The sequence below is a fragment of the Pseudonaja textilis genome, chromosome 3, assembly GCF_049901715.1.
Source record: "Pseudonaja textilis isolate UNSWEBS1 chromosome 3, rPseTex1.2, whole genome shotgun sequence".
In the NCBI taxonomy this organism is placed as follows: domain Eukaryota; kingdom Metazoa; phylum Chordata; class Lepidosauria; order Squamata; family Elapidae; genus Pseudonaja; species Pseudonaja textilis.
Window position 1 is genome coordinate 65,839,806 of NC_141992.1, and position 18,817 is coordinate 65,858,622.

Genomic DNA, 18,817 nt, shown 5'->3' on the forward strand with positions numbered 1-18,817 from the left:
GGTTCAGAATGGAGGTGATGGTGCATCCATGGCACATCCAGCTCACCGAGTCTGGCCTGCTGCACCTCAAAAAAAAGTAAGACCGCCTCGAGAATAAGCCCAAGTGCTTATTTGCAAGTGTAAAACAAAATAAGACTTGGTCTTATTTTCTGAGAAACACCATGGGTTTTCTTTATTATAATTACTCAGTTTTATGTCCTTTTCAAGTCCAGTGTATATTTTTAAATAGAATTATTAAAAACATGAACAATATTATAAGTTTTAAAACCTGTAAGCTGCTTTTCCTCATTTTTTTCTAACATTTTTATACCTTGTTTTTCATAATTTCAAGTTTTTCTTCTTAGTCCTTGCCAGTTCAGATCAGAGTGTTTAAAGCCTATTTTACCCAGTTTGATAAAATCCTCCTTTCTTTATAATATATTTTTTATAATTTTTACCCATGCATCTTAACAGAAAATGGTGTATTACTAGGACAGAAGTTGTTAGCTATATAATGTCACCATGCAATCCCAATGGAAGTATTGGGAGAAAACCCAGTAATACCACTGGAATTTTGTTTTAATTGTTCTACTTTTTTAATCTTTGTTAGCTATTCAGCATTTTATTTAACTCCATTATGCAACCAAGGTTCAGATTATGTAGAAGAAAATAAAATGTACAATACAAATACAATATAGCATACATAATAAAACTGTGTTTGGGGTTAGTGTGCTTTGCTGTCAACAGAACACAAAGTGTACAGGCAACAAATACAGCTTGCTACAGCAAGAATGATCTTGAGATCTTTATCTGCCAAAAAAAAAAAAAAAAACCTGCATTGAATTCTGACCTGATAATGTTTTAAGAAGTATCAGCAGCTCATTACAAATATCTCTATAATAATTACAATAAAGCAGAACCCGATCCTGTGATTAAAAAAATGTTTAGCATGTACAGTTCAAAGATGTATCTCTGTGTGTAGTTGTATGTAATTGCTTGAGACTCTCTCGTTTTTAAAGAGTCATTTATGGGAGCTCTACGGTCTTTCAGTTAAAGACTTCATCCACAAAGTCAAAATTTTCAAATAAGAATTTAAAAGGGGGGGGGGGGTTAAAAAAACAAGATTGAAACTCTGAAATGTGAACTTTTACAAGAGAAGCTTGCAACATTTACACATGCCAATGAATTACTCAATTATTATAAGCAAATTATTTGATAAACTGGCTATTTTGTTTATATATGTTTTTATATCATTTTAATGAAAGCATTATATCATTCTTATTTTTAGACAACCTGTTTATCTTTTCTTCTTACAAGAACTTAAAACAAAATAATACAATAAAGTCATCTTAAACCATGCATGTGTCATCCTGCAATAGGATGGGGCAGTCTGCTCTCCTGTTATAGTTTGGTGGGCAAGGTATGCTTGTGTTTTCATCCTTCTTCATGACTGATTGCATCCACATACTCTTAGTGATCCTTTTTTGTTTATTTTTAATTGTTACTTTAACCCTATTAAGTAAGCTGTATCAAGTCCCCCTGTGCCTGAGATGGCCAATTAATAAATTATATATTTATATATATAAAAACATATATTAAGAATACACACACACACACACACACACACACACACACACACATATATATACATACATACATACATACATACATACATACATATACGTGTATATATATTCTTAAGTTTTCACGGGTACTTACATGTATGATATTCAGCTTTGTTTGGCTATTTTCCCACGTCATTATAGTTGTGCTTTTAAAGTTGTAGCAACGTTTCAGCAGAATCTCATCTGCCATCATCAGGCCTGATGATGGCAGATGAGGTTCTGCCAAAACGTTGCTAGAACTTTAAAAGCACAACTATAATGACGTGGGAAAATACCTGAACAAAGCTGAATACCGTATAATTTATTTGATTTGTCAATTGCTTACAAGATAATAGGTATAAGTATAAACATAGTTATGAATATATGGATACATATAAGAAAAATAAAAGAAACAATAGGACAGAGGTGGTAGGTATATAATATCAAAGGAAAATATATGGAGAAAAAACAAATATGAAAAACAAATATGTGACAACCTACCTAGCTGGTTTCCATTCTTAGCAACCTTTCCTGATTTGTTGCATCTGAATTCCTTTTGGCTCCCTTCTGGAACATGGTATCCATTCAAGTTTAACATCTGTGTCCCCAAAAAATCACAAATTAAAATGTCAGATATGACAGATATGAATTCACCCAATGGCCTTTGACTAACTAGCATGTCTCAAGTTTAGCTTACTACAGCAATATAAGGATAATATTAATGAGAGATAGATATAAAAACAATATACTTCAGAAGCTTTGTCATCATAAAGTTTCTGAATCAATTGCATTAAAAAAAATGCACAATAATTTTATTTCTTTGTTTATTTATGATATCAATAACCCACCCCATAGAGTTCTAACAACATGCAGCATCAAGTCAAAGGGGGGAAAGCATAATAACAAATGGTTAGATTCAGAATTAGTATTAAAATCAGTTCAAAATCAGTTCTTGAAAGCTCATTTGAAATAGGATATATTTAATGTTTGGAATTACAGCAAGGTGGAGAATATACAGAATGTACTTTAGGAAGGAGGGCATTCCATAAGACCGGGACTCTTACAGAGAAGCCCTGGTATCTCATCCATATTTTGGGACCCTCACAAATGGGTCTGTTATAGGGAGCCCTCCCTGGGTGACCAGTCCAGAAGGCAAATGCATTTCTGAATGACATTTCCTGGAATCTATGCAGTAAATTTAATATAGGTGTAATTCTACACATATGGACTTGTGACTGCTCTCTTTGGTAATAGCTGCAGCTTCCAACTTGTCTCCAAAAGCAGTCCCATGAACAACACTTTGCTGTAGTCCAGCCAACTAGCAACTGAAGCCAGTTGTAGTTGTTGCATTTAAAGAAGAGATGTGTTTACACTTAGCGGACCAATTTATTGAATTCTGAAGTCTGTTTAGCCCCAAAGAATCACCATTCATGTGGATACTAGGGCATTCCAATCGTTGAAAGATTTCCAGAACAAAAGTCACAGAACTGTACTGTGATTTCTTTTATTAATTGAATGTCTTTCAATTTCAGCATCATAAATTTATCCATTTCAACTTAGCTTACATCAGACTGCCTACATCAATACTCTGATATTGCAGTGCAATGGACAAAATGCCTGGAGAAACTTGGGTTCATGTATAAATCTTTGTGACTGTGAACTATAGTTAACATCTATTTTTCAGTCTAATCTGCTTTTCAGCATTGTTTGATGGAGTAAAATATGTGAGAGGGTGAAAAACCAGTACACCACTAAAATACTTTGGAAAGAGAATGCAATATATGTGTAATAAACTGCCAGAGGTCTCTTTATAACTACCCTGTTTTGCCAACAATACGGCCTCCTCCAATAGGAAGTCCCAGCATGTTTTATAGGCATGAAATGAAATTAAGCCCCTCCCCCCAAATTAAGGCCTATATTAAAACATGCAAAATGGGGGGGAAGTACTAACGGCAAGCACTTTTGTTGCACACCCGGATATGGTGCTGCCTGCATTGACCCCAATACGAAGTGCCCTACCAACACTGAGGTCAACATCCAAGCTGTCACCACCCGCCCACCCAAAGATGCAAGGGAGGGGGGAATTAAGTCACCCCTGAAAAGACAGCCTAGCCATTTTTTCAGGGCTCAAAAAAAAATAAGACCCGGCCTTATTATATGAGAAACACGGTATTTAAAAAGTAATAAAATCCATGTCCTTAAATAACTCATTTTGCTTTGAGAAGGAGATCAACTTGTCACACCCAGTTCTGGATTTCATATTAACTTCCACAATATTTATTTTTGATCTTACATGTTTTAAATGATTGTGTTTGGAAAAACAACCCAAAAAAATTCCTCTGCCTACATTTTAAAAAGGTGCTGTTAGGGGAAAAAATGTAGGCAGAGGAATTTTTTTGGGTTGTTTTTCCATATATATATTATATATATTTGCCAGAGCTTTTTTGCCATATATATATATTTTTTGCCAGAGCTTGGTTGGATTTTTAGCCAAACAGCAAAAGGTGGTGATATTAAATAAGATTTTAATTATCTTTTGAAGTATTTTCTATACTGATTGCACAGCAAGAAAAATACCTATTTTCATTAAGTTTAAGTTGTGATGATTCTTAAACTTTATTTGAATTTTTTTTCTTTTCTTTATAAAAGTTTCCTTTCCCATCAGCATTAGATATAAGCTGACATTCTCCAAGTAATAGCATTGCCATTTCAGGCTTTCTGCTTAGGATTCAGTCCAAAAGATATTGTTTATGGTTCATAAAATCTTACAACTGTGACGATTTTAGGATACTGGCAGTACTGTATAGGGTCTCAACTTTCATTGTGCTGTAAATTAAGGGGGGGAGTATGCTAATATTCCTTAGAGGACATTAAAACAGAGCTCAGCAATGGTTAAATGGAATTTTATAAGTGCATTCAGTGAAGAACTGTTTTGCATTACATGAGTTGAATACCTTAGAGATGACACACATCTGCAGGCACTTTATTAAATCCTTAGTCAGCACTTTTGAACATGATGAGATTACTTCTTCATTTGACTGGAGAAAGGAAAGCTAAGATCTTGTACTGGGCTGCAGAATTCTTTTTGATGTTTCACCTTGAACATTTGGGAAAGGGCAGTGAAATCCATTTTATGGACTGCACAGAATTGCAAGAGATCCGGGTGCAGGCAGACAATACGTCTACATGCCAGCTCAGGCATCCTGGGAGTATCCGATACAAAAGGATTCTAAGAGCAGGTATAAATCTGGGAAGTTCCTGAGATAACCAATAAAAACAGATTAAAAGTAATATAGGGGCATTTAAAAAAATAACTTTGACCGCAACTGTATAATATACCCAAACAGTTGGAAATTTCATGGAATATAAATGTAGATTCTCTTGGCACACCACAAACAACCGCCCGTTAACTTTGCTTCTCTGACAATGAAAGTTCATCAAAAGGATCGTTTGCCTTTGAAATGCGCATGTAAACTTTTGGTCCAAAAGGAAAGTGAGGGGGGGAAAACTCCCAAAAGAATAACACTGCAGATGTACTACTTTGATTAATTACCAGTTAATTTGTTGCTATTAGCTTGAGAGAGGTTGTTAAAGATATATAGGTTGAATCTAATAAAAGCACATGAGCATATATGACACTGTGACATTTCCAGAAGCCTGTATGTAATTGGGTTGTAATAACTGGGTTGTGACCAAGCAGTCCTGCCATCTGGTTTAATCCACAAAGAGTTAAAGTTGTTCCCCTGGTGTCTCAGGTGTGATTGGTGCCTGCCAGGTGTCACATTGACACCTCCAGTGCAGGGCGACTCTGCGCCTTTATTGACATGTTGCTTGCCAAGAACACAATAGCACTCTGTCTGCAAATCTCCACTAAAAATCATCTTTAAAAAAAAAGAAAGAAAAAGTTTGAAAGCCTTCAGGCTTCGACAAAGGCACAAAGAGCTGCAGTGCGCAGCTCAAAACTCCCGAGTCAGCAACTTCTATTGATTAAAAACTAACCTTTAAAGTAACTCTCGGAGTGTGTGGTTAGCATTTAAATTTAAACATGTCATGAATTGATTTGTGTTACTGAATACCAACTCTGAAGGAGTTACATTCACATCAGGGTTTTTCTCCTCCTCCTCCTCCTCTTCTTCTTCCTCCTCCTCCTCCTCTTCCCCCAATTCCCTGAAGCAGCTAAGTATTTCATGAAGTGTCAGTGGGGCAAAAGAGAGGGAGAAAGGTGTTTATGGGGAATCGGTTGGATTGACATGAGCCTTCTAAGTTTTCTTTCCCATGCAAATAGTCAACTCCTCCCCCCAAACCCTCCCCCACAGCCAAAGAAAAGTGTGGGGAGTGCAACACAATAATTAGCCCTTTGTCTAACTTTCCCAAGTGCCAGAGAGAGGCCGATTAATTAAATATACAACAGCATTGGGTTTTGGAGTGGGGGTCTTGCTTTCTGGGTAGGTCATAAATTAGGCTGAATAAATACTTCAATGTGTTTGCAGTGGGCCTGCTACGTCAGAGCCCCTGGAAGGTTGGTGGGAGGAGAGCCGTGTGTTTCTTGCTAATGATAGTCACGTCTGGGTCTGTCTGGTTGCTCCTAGCAACCAGACATGATGTAACACCAGGATGAACTTGAACTTGGGGACTTGAAAAGGGAACAATAGACCAGAGCAATCAATAAAGCCTATTTCAGTGAAGGATTACAGAGCTGCTCTGGAGTAACCTTGTCTGCAAGGCACACACTGAATAGTAAGATGGGCAAAGAAAGTTTTACCTTCTTTTTTTTTTTTTTTTAAGGAGGGCAGAAGCACTGCAGAACTCTTTAAAAAAAAACAGAAGTTATGCAGTGAGTAGCAGAGGAGAAAAAATGTGGCATGGAAAAGGCACCTCCTGCTGTCCAAAATGCGGATTGTGTGTCACTAAGAAAAAAGTGGAGGGGGGCTGTGTATACAGGCTGCCTTCCGCAATAGTGTAAATTAAGTTTAAGTCTTTTACCGCATGTTCCTAAGTGATCCCAGGCATATTGATGTCCAGATTCAGAATCAAATCACTGTAGTACTTTTCAGCAACTAAGTACTCAGACCAAATTTAAGTAGCCCTATCAATTATTTAAAGCTTCTAAAGTAAACATTATATTAGATCCATAATCAAGCCGGATGGCAGGGTTTAGCCTCTTGATAGGAAAGTTTGGAGTATAGTTTGCCTAACAGTTAGAAAGTTGTCCAACTTTTTGCATCTTGATTCTAAAATGGGGCATTGATAAAAATGCCTGTTCAGCTGCATAAGGGAATTCTTGCAGGTGGCACAGACACATACCATGGAAACATTTAAGTATTGAAACGAACCTTCGGTTCGTTTAGGAAAGACCCTTATTTGAAGTTGAAGGTAATTTAAATTAAAAATATATTTAGTACCAAAGTATTTAAATGTAATACTTTCCTGATGACAACAGCATAAACCATAATTCACACAAAGCATATTTATGAAACTAGACATTTATTTACTCTGTTTAACTGAGTGAATTAATTTTCTCAAAATATGTTAACACTAATCTGGCAGGTAACATCTGCATCAAAATAACAAATACGGATTCCTTAATCACCCAAGGAAACTTTTGTGCAAAAAGTTCCAAAACAAATAGATTTCTATTCTATTCTCAGCCAATTTCAATCTAACTTATGAGGAATTCTGCGAAACAATAGCAGATGTAAATATATTAACTTTGAAATGTCCAGAAAACTAGGTAGTAAAGTGAAAAAGTATACACATTGACACAGTTTCTCTTACAGTTGAATATTTTAAATAAAATAATACTTGTTTAACATATCTTCATGACTTTCTGCCAACACTTAAACTGTGTAATATTTAAACCAGCCATCTTTTCCCATTTTTGTCGTGTAATATATTTAAATCTAAGTACTTGGTTATTAGGTGGACTCAGTAACAATTGAAAATCAGCTTTCATCTCTAGAGAGTATTGTCTCCTTCATAGGAAGCATGAGTTTTACCTGATTAATAATACATCAGTATAAATTATTGTTGATCTTAAAAGTGGTACAAGTACAGTATATTTTGTCTTTGTGATGTATCATTGTTCAGAAATTCAAGAAATGTAAAATGGTCATTATGTGAAAAAAAAGCCAAGTTAAAGAACAGACAGATCTATGTACAGTTGATGATCTTAGACTATAATTTAGTTCAGTCTTACTCACTGGAGTAGAATCTTATAAAATCCTATGTCAGCTATTTGGGACTTAATGTGGTGAAAAAGACAATTGAAAACTGTAATCATCCAGACCTCTGTTCCAGCAATAAGACTTCCCCCCTTTCTCCTCCATTTACAACTCCAAATCTGCTTTAAGAAATAAGGAATCCATTTCAGTGTTGGATGGCAGTCTAGTATGATAGATCCAGTTGGATGCCATCAGTTACAAATGCTTTCAATGAAATGTATGGGAAACGGAGAGATGCTATCATTGTGTGAACTTGCAACATTAGACTGGCTAACAACTTGACACCAGTGCCAACTTATAAATGTGCATGTTAATAGTCACATGTGCATGTTAATAGTTTACATGTTACATTGCTTTTCTCCACAAGTGAGCTGTTTTCTCAATCTTGGTCAGAAAAAAAAGAATATTTCTGGGAATGTCCCACTTCTAGAACGCTCTCTGAAGAAAATGTCCTTTGGTTTTTACTCATTTTTCCCATCCATCACTGCAATTCTCAAGGATATATCTTCACCAGGACTTTGAAGAAGTTCAGTATCAGCTCTGGATTTGTATGTCAGCTGATGTTTGAAGCTGATTCAATTTATTTCTGATTATACACCAGTTTATTTGAAACCAGAGTATAACTGTTCCCTCCGTTCCCTTTTTGAATCCATGAAGCTCCGCAGAAGTTAACAATGGTTTATATTCCCATTGGTAAAAATTCTTTTTTTTTTTTTTCATCATGCCTTCTAGCTCCTGGATTAAAGACAAAATCACTCTCTTTCACATCCTGTTCCTATTTGGAACCATATTTACACTGTTTACAAATTTTACGGTGCCCTTCTTCACTTTGTTTACTGCAACAGCAGGCAGTTATGATTATTGCTATTGGGGAAAGCATTTATTTGCACATTTGCTGGCATGTTACCCTTGTCACTATTGTAGCCAACAAGAGACTTTTAAATGCAACAGAGTTCTAGCTATTGGTAAGCCACCATTCATCACCTATTTTTTTCTATTCTGAAAGATATTCTTCAATGAATGTGAAACTATCCCAGATCAGCTGGTTCCAAAGTAATGGAAGTCTCAAAATTATAAAATCCCTCTCAAAACTTTCTATATCCTTGTTATTTTAAAATGTATAATTTCATAATTCATGACAAGATCATTAGATTCTCATTCATGAATAAACATTAACAGCATCAGTACATATTTGAAATAAACCTGTATGTCTTATAATGAAGCTATTGAGACTAAAGCCTATTCTGAACTTAAGAATTATATTTTATACTATGGCATAATTCTTTTTGTTTACTGTAATAGAACAATTGATTTTATCAGACCTTTTTTATTTCTATCATAGATTTAGTATAGATCAACAATTGTTTCTTAATTTGGACTTATCTTTCATGTTTTAAATTGAAGTTTGAGTTTAAGATGTTTTACACAATTCTGCACCTTTTGTTTCATAGACTTTCAGTCAGTGGCAGGACTCAAAAATTTTTACTACCAGTTCCATGAGCATGGCTTGGTGGGCGTGACATGGCTTGGTGGGCGTGACTTGGTGGAGGTGGCTGGGGAAGGATACTGTAAAATCTCCATTCCCACCCTACTCCAGGGGAAGGATAATGTAAAATCTCCATTCCTTCCCCATTCTTGGGAAAAGGTTATTGCAAAATCCCATTTCCTCTCCATCCCACTAACCTGCTTTCCAGCTCCCTTCTCCTGTGGAGGGAAACAAAAGAAGACCTAGCTGATCAGCTGGGACTCAGGGGGCAGAGAATAGATGGAGGCAGGATGGGGCCAGTCAGAGGTAGTATTTGCCAGTTCCCTGAACTACTCAAAATTTCCACTACCAGTTCTCCAGAACTGGTCAGAACCTGCTGAATACCACCTCTGCTTTCAGTGCAAAAGGTATATATTAACCAGATCATTAACGTTGAAATTTGTATTGCAAAATACTTTCTTTTTCTACAATATTTCATTTATTTATTTTATATTTATTTATTAAATTTCTATGCTGCCATCTCTCTACCAGGTGACTCTGGATGGCTATAGATTAGAATAGACATTAGCCAAGGCAGAGTGGCTGTGCCTTCACATGGTTATAACTGGATATTAGTCTTGAACTGTTTTAGCAATCAATGTTTATTATAATTATAAGAAAATAAATGCAATGCCTACTTAAATAATATTTTTGGTCAAACTGCATCCTAAATAAATGTGAACCTTGATTACCGCTGTAAGAACATATAGTTATGTTTAGACGCTGATGAAAAATGTCAAGGATGTATATTTAGGAATATAAATATTCCTATTAGTCAATTATGTCAAGCCATAATTACCAAGTTTGTGATGATATTAACAATTTGACAAATTTCTAACAATGGGAAACTACTGCAAAAACTAGGTATTCTTGCGTTCCTTTATCCCCTCCACTTAAGGCCCTTTATTTCTTCTTTTAGCCCTTTTTAATGAGTTGTGAGCATGCAGTTACTTAGTATTCCCTGTGCTGTCATATTACATACATTCATATTGGTATGTCCATTCAATATTGTTCATTTCCCAATTGTCAGTGAATTATACCGATAAATAAGAGAATAAGGGTGCACTGTTTTAATCTAACTTGATCTGTCTCACATTCGAGTACGGAAATAGTGAAATTAATGATTCCTGGTTTTCTTTTTGCAGAGTTTTTATCTATGTCAATGAATTTATGTTAGAATTGTCTCGCAGACCAATAATTCTGCTTCCCTTTGTCTTCTTTGCAGTCCTGGTACCTGGGATAAAACTCACGGCTTCCCACCATCCAGCAGACAGACCACCTGTCCCCCATCCCAACTCTGTAACATGGAAGCAGCCACAAAACAGTGTTGTTACTTCACGTCCATGGAAGGGGAGCAGACAGAGATTGACAGCAAACAACTGCTCTTACTCAGAGACGGCAAACGCTATGATTGAGCATCAAAGGCCGTAATATTGTGGTGGGGGGAGGGAGTTTGAGGCTTGGGGTTTTGGTTTGGTTTGAGTTTTTTTTAAAAGAACACCTTAGTGACCGACGTAATTTCTCATATGGTGCTGGAAATGTTTGAGCTTCATATTTTTGAAGTGTTTCAAGTGGTAGTATAAGAATTAGGGACATTGGGTAGCAGAGCGAGCCTGCTGACTACTTACTGACTTGCTATTGTAACCCTTTCCATATAGCACCTAACTGTTTTACAGTATTTTTTACTGATTAATTTCCCATCCAAGTGTGAGACTTACTGAGAGATCCGAAGAGCTACACATAAATAACTTTATAGTATAGCTATATATATAGCATATAGCTGAGTTCTTCAGTATGGAGCTTACAAGACAGTCGTGGGCATGATTTTTTCTGTAACATATCAGGATTTTTTTTAAAATTTTGCAATCAGCAATTCAATATATGACACGAATCATAAGATGGTTATTGACAGGTTGGTTTTCCACACAAGTGGCAAAGAAATATAAACCATCAACCTACTACAGGTCAAACAAAAAAGAAAAAAAAATTAAATGCTGCACTTAACATGAAACATTTTTGACAATTTTCAACAATGACATAAAATTCATATGGAAATGGGAAGTTGGTCTGTTTTGATAGAAACTGACAGGAATCAATCAAAACAATCGAATTTTGAATTGAGAAAAGTGCAATTTCATTGGATAGCTAAATATCTTTGTAAGATAGAGATTGTTGAAAATTCTATTTTTGTTTTCCAAGTCCTTCCACCCCAGGACTCTAAATTATTGGGGTAAAAAACAGCCTTGCAAGAAAAAAAAGGGGGGGAGCTATTTTTGCTTTTTATGTTTTTTATTGTTAAACTTGTATCCCTTTAAAACTGAAGGAAATTTAAAACGTTCACACACAAAATTTAATGGTGCTTTTACCACAATATGTTATCTTCATTAAATGCTAATTATTTTCTGTTATCAAAGCACATAATTAAAATTAAATCATAATATCTATTCATTATATAAGCTAAAGTCAATTATAATAGAGTATGACAATTCTGACAAATCATACATGTTTCCGGCAATATAGGGTATATCACTTCTTAAAATATCGCGGCCACAATTTAATGCAGAGGAAGACATGCTTAAAAGGTAGCTTTAAGCATTTTGTAGCCTGCATTGGATTGCAGTCCTTAATATAATAAGAGAGACAGCTGTCCAGAAACTAAAATGCCTCTTGTGTCCCTGAACTGGCTGTTTCTTTTCTTTTCTTTTCTTTCTGGACTGCAAAGGCATCAGTAGAAAAGCAAAATATGGATTTATATTTTATGCCAGTTCAAAGTGAGGGCACTTGCTTAAAAAAAAAAAAGTTTGGACCCCAAATGTCCTGTATCTTATGTAAAAAAAAAATGAAAAAAAAAAACAGCAAAAAAACAGCAAAAAAAATGCAAGTGATTTTTTTTTTTCTCTCAGACAGCGGAGCACCCCTTTGCTTTCCATGCAACTTTAAGAAGGTTTCCTATATTATACATATATATACGTTCTGGTTGGCAAATCTAGCTAATCAGAGAAAGTCTCTGCATGTTCTAGTGTTAGTAACTAATTTTTATATAGTTAATGTAGGGTAAAGTAGAGTGCATTAAGACACAATATTGTAATCCCTAATCCAGGCACTTGCCTTTAAACTATGTTTGTTCGGCCCTTCAGAAGGGTTTCTACTACTGTCCTATACAATCAAGTAAACTGAATTTCTTGGGAAGACACTTTGCTCCTCATCTTTTCCCTAAAACTATTTTTTTGTTTTGTTTTGTTTTCTTGATTTGCACGAAACAAAATAATAATAATAATAATTCCATATCAATGTGCCTTGCCCTGGATAGCGATTATTTGTGGAATTGTTGCACATGTTCCTCTATTGAAAGGGTTATTTTTTTTCCCCTAGTCAAGCATTTGGAGACACTTTTTTGTAAATGTGACTTTTATGTCCACCATTGTCAGTTTCAGCATCTTAGAATACAGTAGAATGTTAGTTGTTTCACAGATAGGGGTAGTGTTTTCTTGTCCTGTACGGTCAGTGGCAGTGCTATTCTGATATCTGTAGATGCTAGAGTATATCAGTATTTTTGATGTGGCTGCATTTTACATTTTCCTTGGAGTCTTCCTTTTGTTCGTTTTTATTTTTATTATTTTTTTTCCCAGATATATGAAAATATGCAATACCTGCTTATATCGTGTAGAAGAAAAGCTTAGCAATTCTTAATTTTTCTTTCGAGTCTTTTTTTTTAATTTGACCAAAGTCGGTGCTGCACTTGAAGCAGCGTGTTTTAGGTGTTTGTCTTTGTACTTTTTTGTGTGTGATTTTTGAATGCACACGCAGGAAGGGCTCTTCTTAGAGAAGCAGTCAAACTGTGAAGCACTAAGCTGGACCCTGCTTCAAGCAGTTTTCGTTTTTCAATTCTTCCTTTCACAAGCAAGCCTTAAAAAAAAAAAAAACCTACTGTTTTCTTCAAATCCCACACTCATTTTTATTAGCAGATTGCAATCAAATCACATTCAATAAAAAGTATGAAATGCCCATTTTTATATGCACGTTTTTAAACTTCCAAGTTCTGAAAAATTGTTTACTGGTTATTCTCTATTTAAGGAAAAAAAATGTTTTGGATTTTCATATATGTCAAATAAGTGGTTGAGTAGTCATTTGCTCTGTTGTATTGTGTGATTGTTAGTATTATTATGGTATCACATCCACTAGCCAGCATCTTTTGCCTTCCCTATAGCACTTAGCAGGGCATTACCTTATTAAGACATATGTGCACTAAAAATAAAAAAAATTAGCAGCTTTCAGTGCTTCACAGTGAAGGGGGGAAAAAAAGCCTAGACAAACATTTTGTCAGAACCTTGCTCTAAGCCAAGGTATTACCAGTAAATTGGTTGTATATACAACAAAATTGCACCCTTTTTTAAAAAGAAAAAAAAAGAAACAAAGCAAACTAAGCAATAGTTTGGGCAGTTAGTTGTTTTTAGTAAGCATGTGATAGTCATGGCCAGAAACAGAGAGAATCAAAGCTGCCCACTCAGAAGCTATGTAATATGTATGTTGTATAGTTTTATTGATTACACTGATTTATTCTACCCTATTTTATAATGCAGGACTTTTGTAATGTTGTTTAAATAAGGAAAATTTCTGTCAAATTAGCTTAGTGAAATTCTGATTGTTCGTTATAAAGGCAGCATTCATAGAATTGCTTTTTTTTTTCCCTTTGGGAACTGGATTTAAGTTAAAAACTTTCCTGTTTCCTTTTTTGTATGTATTTAAATACAGTTTTTTCCTTCTCTCAATAGTATAGCATATTCCTATGCTTGAGAAGTATAGGCTACTGAAAAACCATTGTAAATGGACATTACAGATATGCTGTATTTTTGAAGGTGTTTTATCATGTTAAGTTTGAAGGTGGTAAAGTTAGGGAATTCTGATTGGAATCACACGAAACAAATTGTTTTTAAAGGCTTTTAACATTAGGTATGCGATCAAGGGTGTTTACCAACAGAAGCTGTAACGTATTAAACACACTAAATTAACATTTGTTTCATCTTATTGTCATGCAATAATAGCAGTTTGAATCTGTTCAGGTGTGGAGAACAGAGTTTTATTCCTCAAAGCAGAGTGGAAAATGTAGATCTGAAGGGAGACAACTGCATGGGGTGTGCAGCCCTTAATAGAAAAGTAATCCTGGATCACACACTGCAGAATCAGATTAACATACCCATTGCCCAATTCAAAACTGCTTTTTATTCTTTGCACAAACAGCTTTTCTGCCCAAGTCATTCTTTCAAAATGACCAGATGTCCAACACCAACCCCTTTTACTTCCTTATCCCAAATAGAAACAGCAGTTCTTTCATTGAATTGACTTGACTATCAGAAGTTTTATTCTCTTGATCCCTTTCCAAACTAGGGCTTAGCTTATTGTCATCCTGCACACCCCAGAGATATTGCATTATTTATTCATTGTGATATATATATATATATATAGATGCAATCTTTCCCAACCTGATGTTCTCCAAGAGTGCAGGACTATGGTTCCTGTTATCCCAGGATAGCATAGTCAGTGACCATGTTTGCTCATGAAGATAAGATGTAGAGACAAAAGTGGCTGGAAAATCTTGATTTGAGAAGAGCACTAGCCATGGGCATACCTTTTCTGTAAGAGGATCCCCAGCCTCCTCTTTCAAGTTGACAAGTAAAGAATAGAACTGTTTTTTTCATCTCTGCAGAATTCAGTCAGCCCAGAGGAATATGCAAAAATCTCTCTACCTACTTTTTTTCAATGTCTTCTCTTTGTTCCATATAGTTTGCAGTTTTGTAGTAACAGTATTAAATTTACTGTGCACATACACATGAGAGAAAAGGTGAAAAACAAACACCATCCAAATACATGGCATAAGACTGATCCTTTTTTCCCTTGTGATTTTTAAAAAAAAACAAATGTCAATATTATTCTTTGCATTGTGTCTCTGGAAATATCTTTTTATGGTTTTACTTTGGTAGAAGGCCTCCATAGAACAAACATTGCAAACCACAATGGGGATGAAAATGTAAGGAGAGCTTCAATGGCACTAAAAGAAACTCATCTTTCATACAACCTATTGGGGAGAATCTCATGAAATAAACTCTGCCTACCAGGCAAGGTTTCCATTAAATTCAAGCTTACAAAGCCAATTTTGTCTTGAAGTCAATGCATGTATTACTGTTGGACAGTAAAACCCGGCTATGCCATCATCAAGTCCAAGGCTGTGCAATAGTCTAATTAGTATTGAGTACCATTTCCCTTTTATTTTTTCCAATTAAAAAAAAACAGTGGGATGAAAATTGCTTTGATATATAGCAGGTAACATTGAAGCTATTCCATAGCACTTAACTGTAGTGAATACTGTGTCACCAATTCTGAAATCAATTTAAAGTTTAATGCAAATCCATTACATGGTGCTATTACAGACTGGCAAAATGATTTACAAAAATGTGACAACTTGGGCTCAATTCACTCTGCTTTCCAACAATGTAAATGCATAGCAGTGTTTATCTGCATGAGAACTATGCACTAATATAAATCTGAAAAAAAAAAAAAGAAATATATCAACCTTGGTATCTACTTTCCGTTTACTTCAATCCTTGCCTTTTTGGTCATTATTATAAATGCCAGCTTTAGGACAGAAAGAAATATAAGAAAACCAGCATAATACCTGATATATTAAAAATGTAGTGCCTGTGAAATCTGTATTATATTGCTCTTCTGAAGTAAGATTTTTCTACACCAGTAGCCTTCGCTGTCTGTCAGAACCTTCTGATATAGGTGATGTAAAATAACCAAACAATATTAATGCATGCTATTCCATAATGCTTAGTGAGCTGTATGAATATTACTCAAAGTTATGTTAGTCTTTTTTTTCCCCTCTGATTTGGTTCTTGTCAGATAAGTTAAAAATATTTCACTGAGAACACAATTCTGTTTTTTCTTGATTTTGGGTGTTTTCAGCATTTTGGAAATACACATTTAACTTAAAATTCAATTCAGTATTATTTGTGGGGGGCATTCTTCACTCTTGAGGGCAGGTATGGGGTTTGAAATCCATGCCTGGTGGTATCTTTTCTTTGCTTAAGCAGCCTAAGAACTCTAAACGCTTATCTCAGAAGAAAAAAAAATCAGACATAAGACTTCAGTGGAAGCGACAATTCTCAAACTTGGAACTGACATTGAAAGTGTTTTCCTAATGGACAGTGTTTAAACCAGGTACCCCTGCTTGACCCTGTTTCACACCAGACCTCCTCATTTAACAGAAATGTGTAAGAACTGTAAAACCAAACCTCAAATGGCTATTTAGTTTCTGTACTCTGCTGGTTTTTTTTCCTTCTCTCTCTCTTTTTCTTTTTGTCAAAATTCTGTATAAACTTTGGACCTGATTCATGAGTGGTCTCCAGGAATTAACATAGGATTTTGGTTTTCAGGTTGGGAGGTGTTTTTTTCCTCCCACTCCAAATGGTATAGCTTTCTTTTCCTTTCCAAGATGTTTATTCAGCATACTGCTTTTATTTGAAGGCTGTCAGGGCATTGCAGAAAGCCAGAGCAAATCTTGATTCTCCTATGTTGAAAATATTAAAGGTGTAGGACATGGACAAGGGAAAATATGAGATTATAAGGATTTAAGGAGAGCATTTTTACAGCGCTCTAGACTGGATAGGAGAACTGTTCCACAGAGCAAAGTAGCGTTCCATTGGGTAAAGAAAAAAGGCAAGATTTTGCAGAGAGTTTGTTATTTTTCCCATAACATTGTCTAATGCAATGTCGGAGGTGTTTCATTTGATCCATGCTAGGCAACCTCTCTCTTTGCACCCATCCTAAATTTCCTGATTTTATTTATTTTTTTAAAAAATATATTTTTTAAACCTAGGGTAAAAAAAAGAATCAGCATTAATGGGAAGCAGGCATGCTGCAAAACCAAGCCCTTTGCTCTTGGCATGACATTAATTGACAAGGAAGCTCCTTTGGCCCAGTCAGAACCCATAACACGTTGAGGAAATAAGGACAGATCTACCCAGTTTTTCTAGGATTCAATAGTGTAGCTTGAAAAAGGATGACAGGTCCAAACTCAGTTGTTGGCCTCTTGTTGGTTCATGAGAGTTTAATGACTGGCTTTGCTAGTGTTGCAGATCTTTTGTGAATGCACAAGACCATTTAATGAGATATCCTGCCAGAGCGATCAGGGTATATTTCGAAGACAACAAAAGTATCCTCTGACACCTCCCCCCCCCCCAAAGTTAGCTACCCCCCAAACTAAATTGTTGGTGTTCTCAATCTTGATTCACTCATGCTTTGGATGAATCCTTTTTTTTTCCCTTCCAAAAGAAAGGAAGAAATCAGGAAGAGTCCAGATCTAAGGAATGGGATTAGCATAGATAAGAGAGCTGGCCATAGGGTGGGAATAGCCATTCAAGTTTGAGGAAAGAGTCTATGTCAAGGCCTGCGGGCCAGATCCAGTCCATAGGGTGCTTAGATCTGGCCCACAGGGCACCCTGGAAACAGCGAAAGATCAGCCTGTGGTGCCTCTGTCAGCGAAAACAGAGCCCGAACTCCATTTTTGCTGGCAGAGGACTGCAGGACATTGAGCTGGCCACACCCATCCTGGCCATGCCCACCCTGACCACACCCACTCAGCATCCACAACCGTGATGCAGCCCTCAATGAAATCAAGTTTGACACCCCTGGTCTATGTGATTTTGGAGAGAACAAATGTGGAACAGAGTAACGGATCTAAGAAGGCAAATCCTTCACATTCTGTTGGAAAAAGGCATCCAAAAGGTTTAAGCAGGTTTTTTTTCCCCAGGCTTACAAAATATGGTAGTGGGAATATTCAGCAAATAAGAATACCTATGATATAATACCTGCCCTTGGCTTCTTTGCACAGTTAGCCATTCACAAGTCCACTTACTCAGGTCTAACAATCAAATATTCGATTTGATTTTTCTTGTCTTATGTAACAATGCATTCTCGCGTGAAAATTTGCTGCAAATTCACTTAATCCTTGTTTTAATATCCCTGTGTTTCCACTTTTTTATGAATCGGGTCCCTTGTGCCTCTAGTATCTTTGTATTGATCCTCATAGTTACCATTTTAGGTTTACTGTGTTCTGTGAAAATTTGAAATTGGTTGAGAATCACTGTGGGCATCCATTCTTTTCAACTAAATCTGCAGAATTTTTTTGAGCTGGTGTGGTTTAGTTTAACTCTTGTATTCAACCATTAGTACTACCACCCTCTCACATTACAATACAATTACTGGAAGCAAGTACTGCATTTCCTATGCAACAAAAAAGGAAAATAAAAAATTGCTAATGCTAACAGGCTTTGTTGTTCTTTAGTTTATGATATGCATGCAACTATATTTGTTATATATGCAGAATTATGACCAGCTGAGCGTATAATACTGTAGCCTAAAACTAGTTTAGGATATTGTGATGAGACAAAACACTTAGAGTATTGTTAGATCATTGTCACTTCAGACAA

General features: G+C 35.8%; 1 protein-coding gene across 12 annotated transcripts in view; it reads left to right on the forward strand.

Annotated features, from left to right (window-relative positions):
* Window positions 1-18,652, forward strand: part of NFIA (nuclear factor I A) — a 485,231-nt gene extending 466,579 nt beyond the window's left edge. For all 12 annotated transcript variants that reach the window (XM_087930007.1, XM_087930011.1, XM_087930008.1 and 9 more), the window contains one exon: window positions 10,555-18,652. In XM_087930007.1, coding sequence (XP_087786133.1) covers window positions 10,555-10,572 — 18 coding nt within the window. In that variant the 3' untranslated portion in view covers window positions 10,573-18,652. The remainder of the gene's footprint in view (window positions 1-10,554) is intronic.
* The last annotated feature ends 165 nt before the right edge of the window (window positions 18,653-18,817 follow it).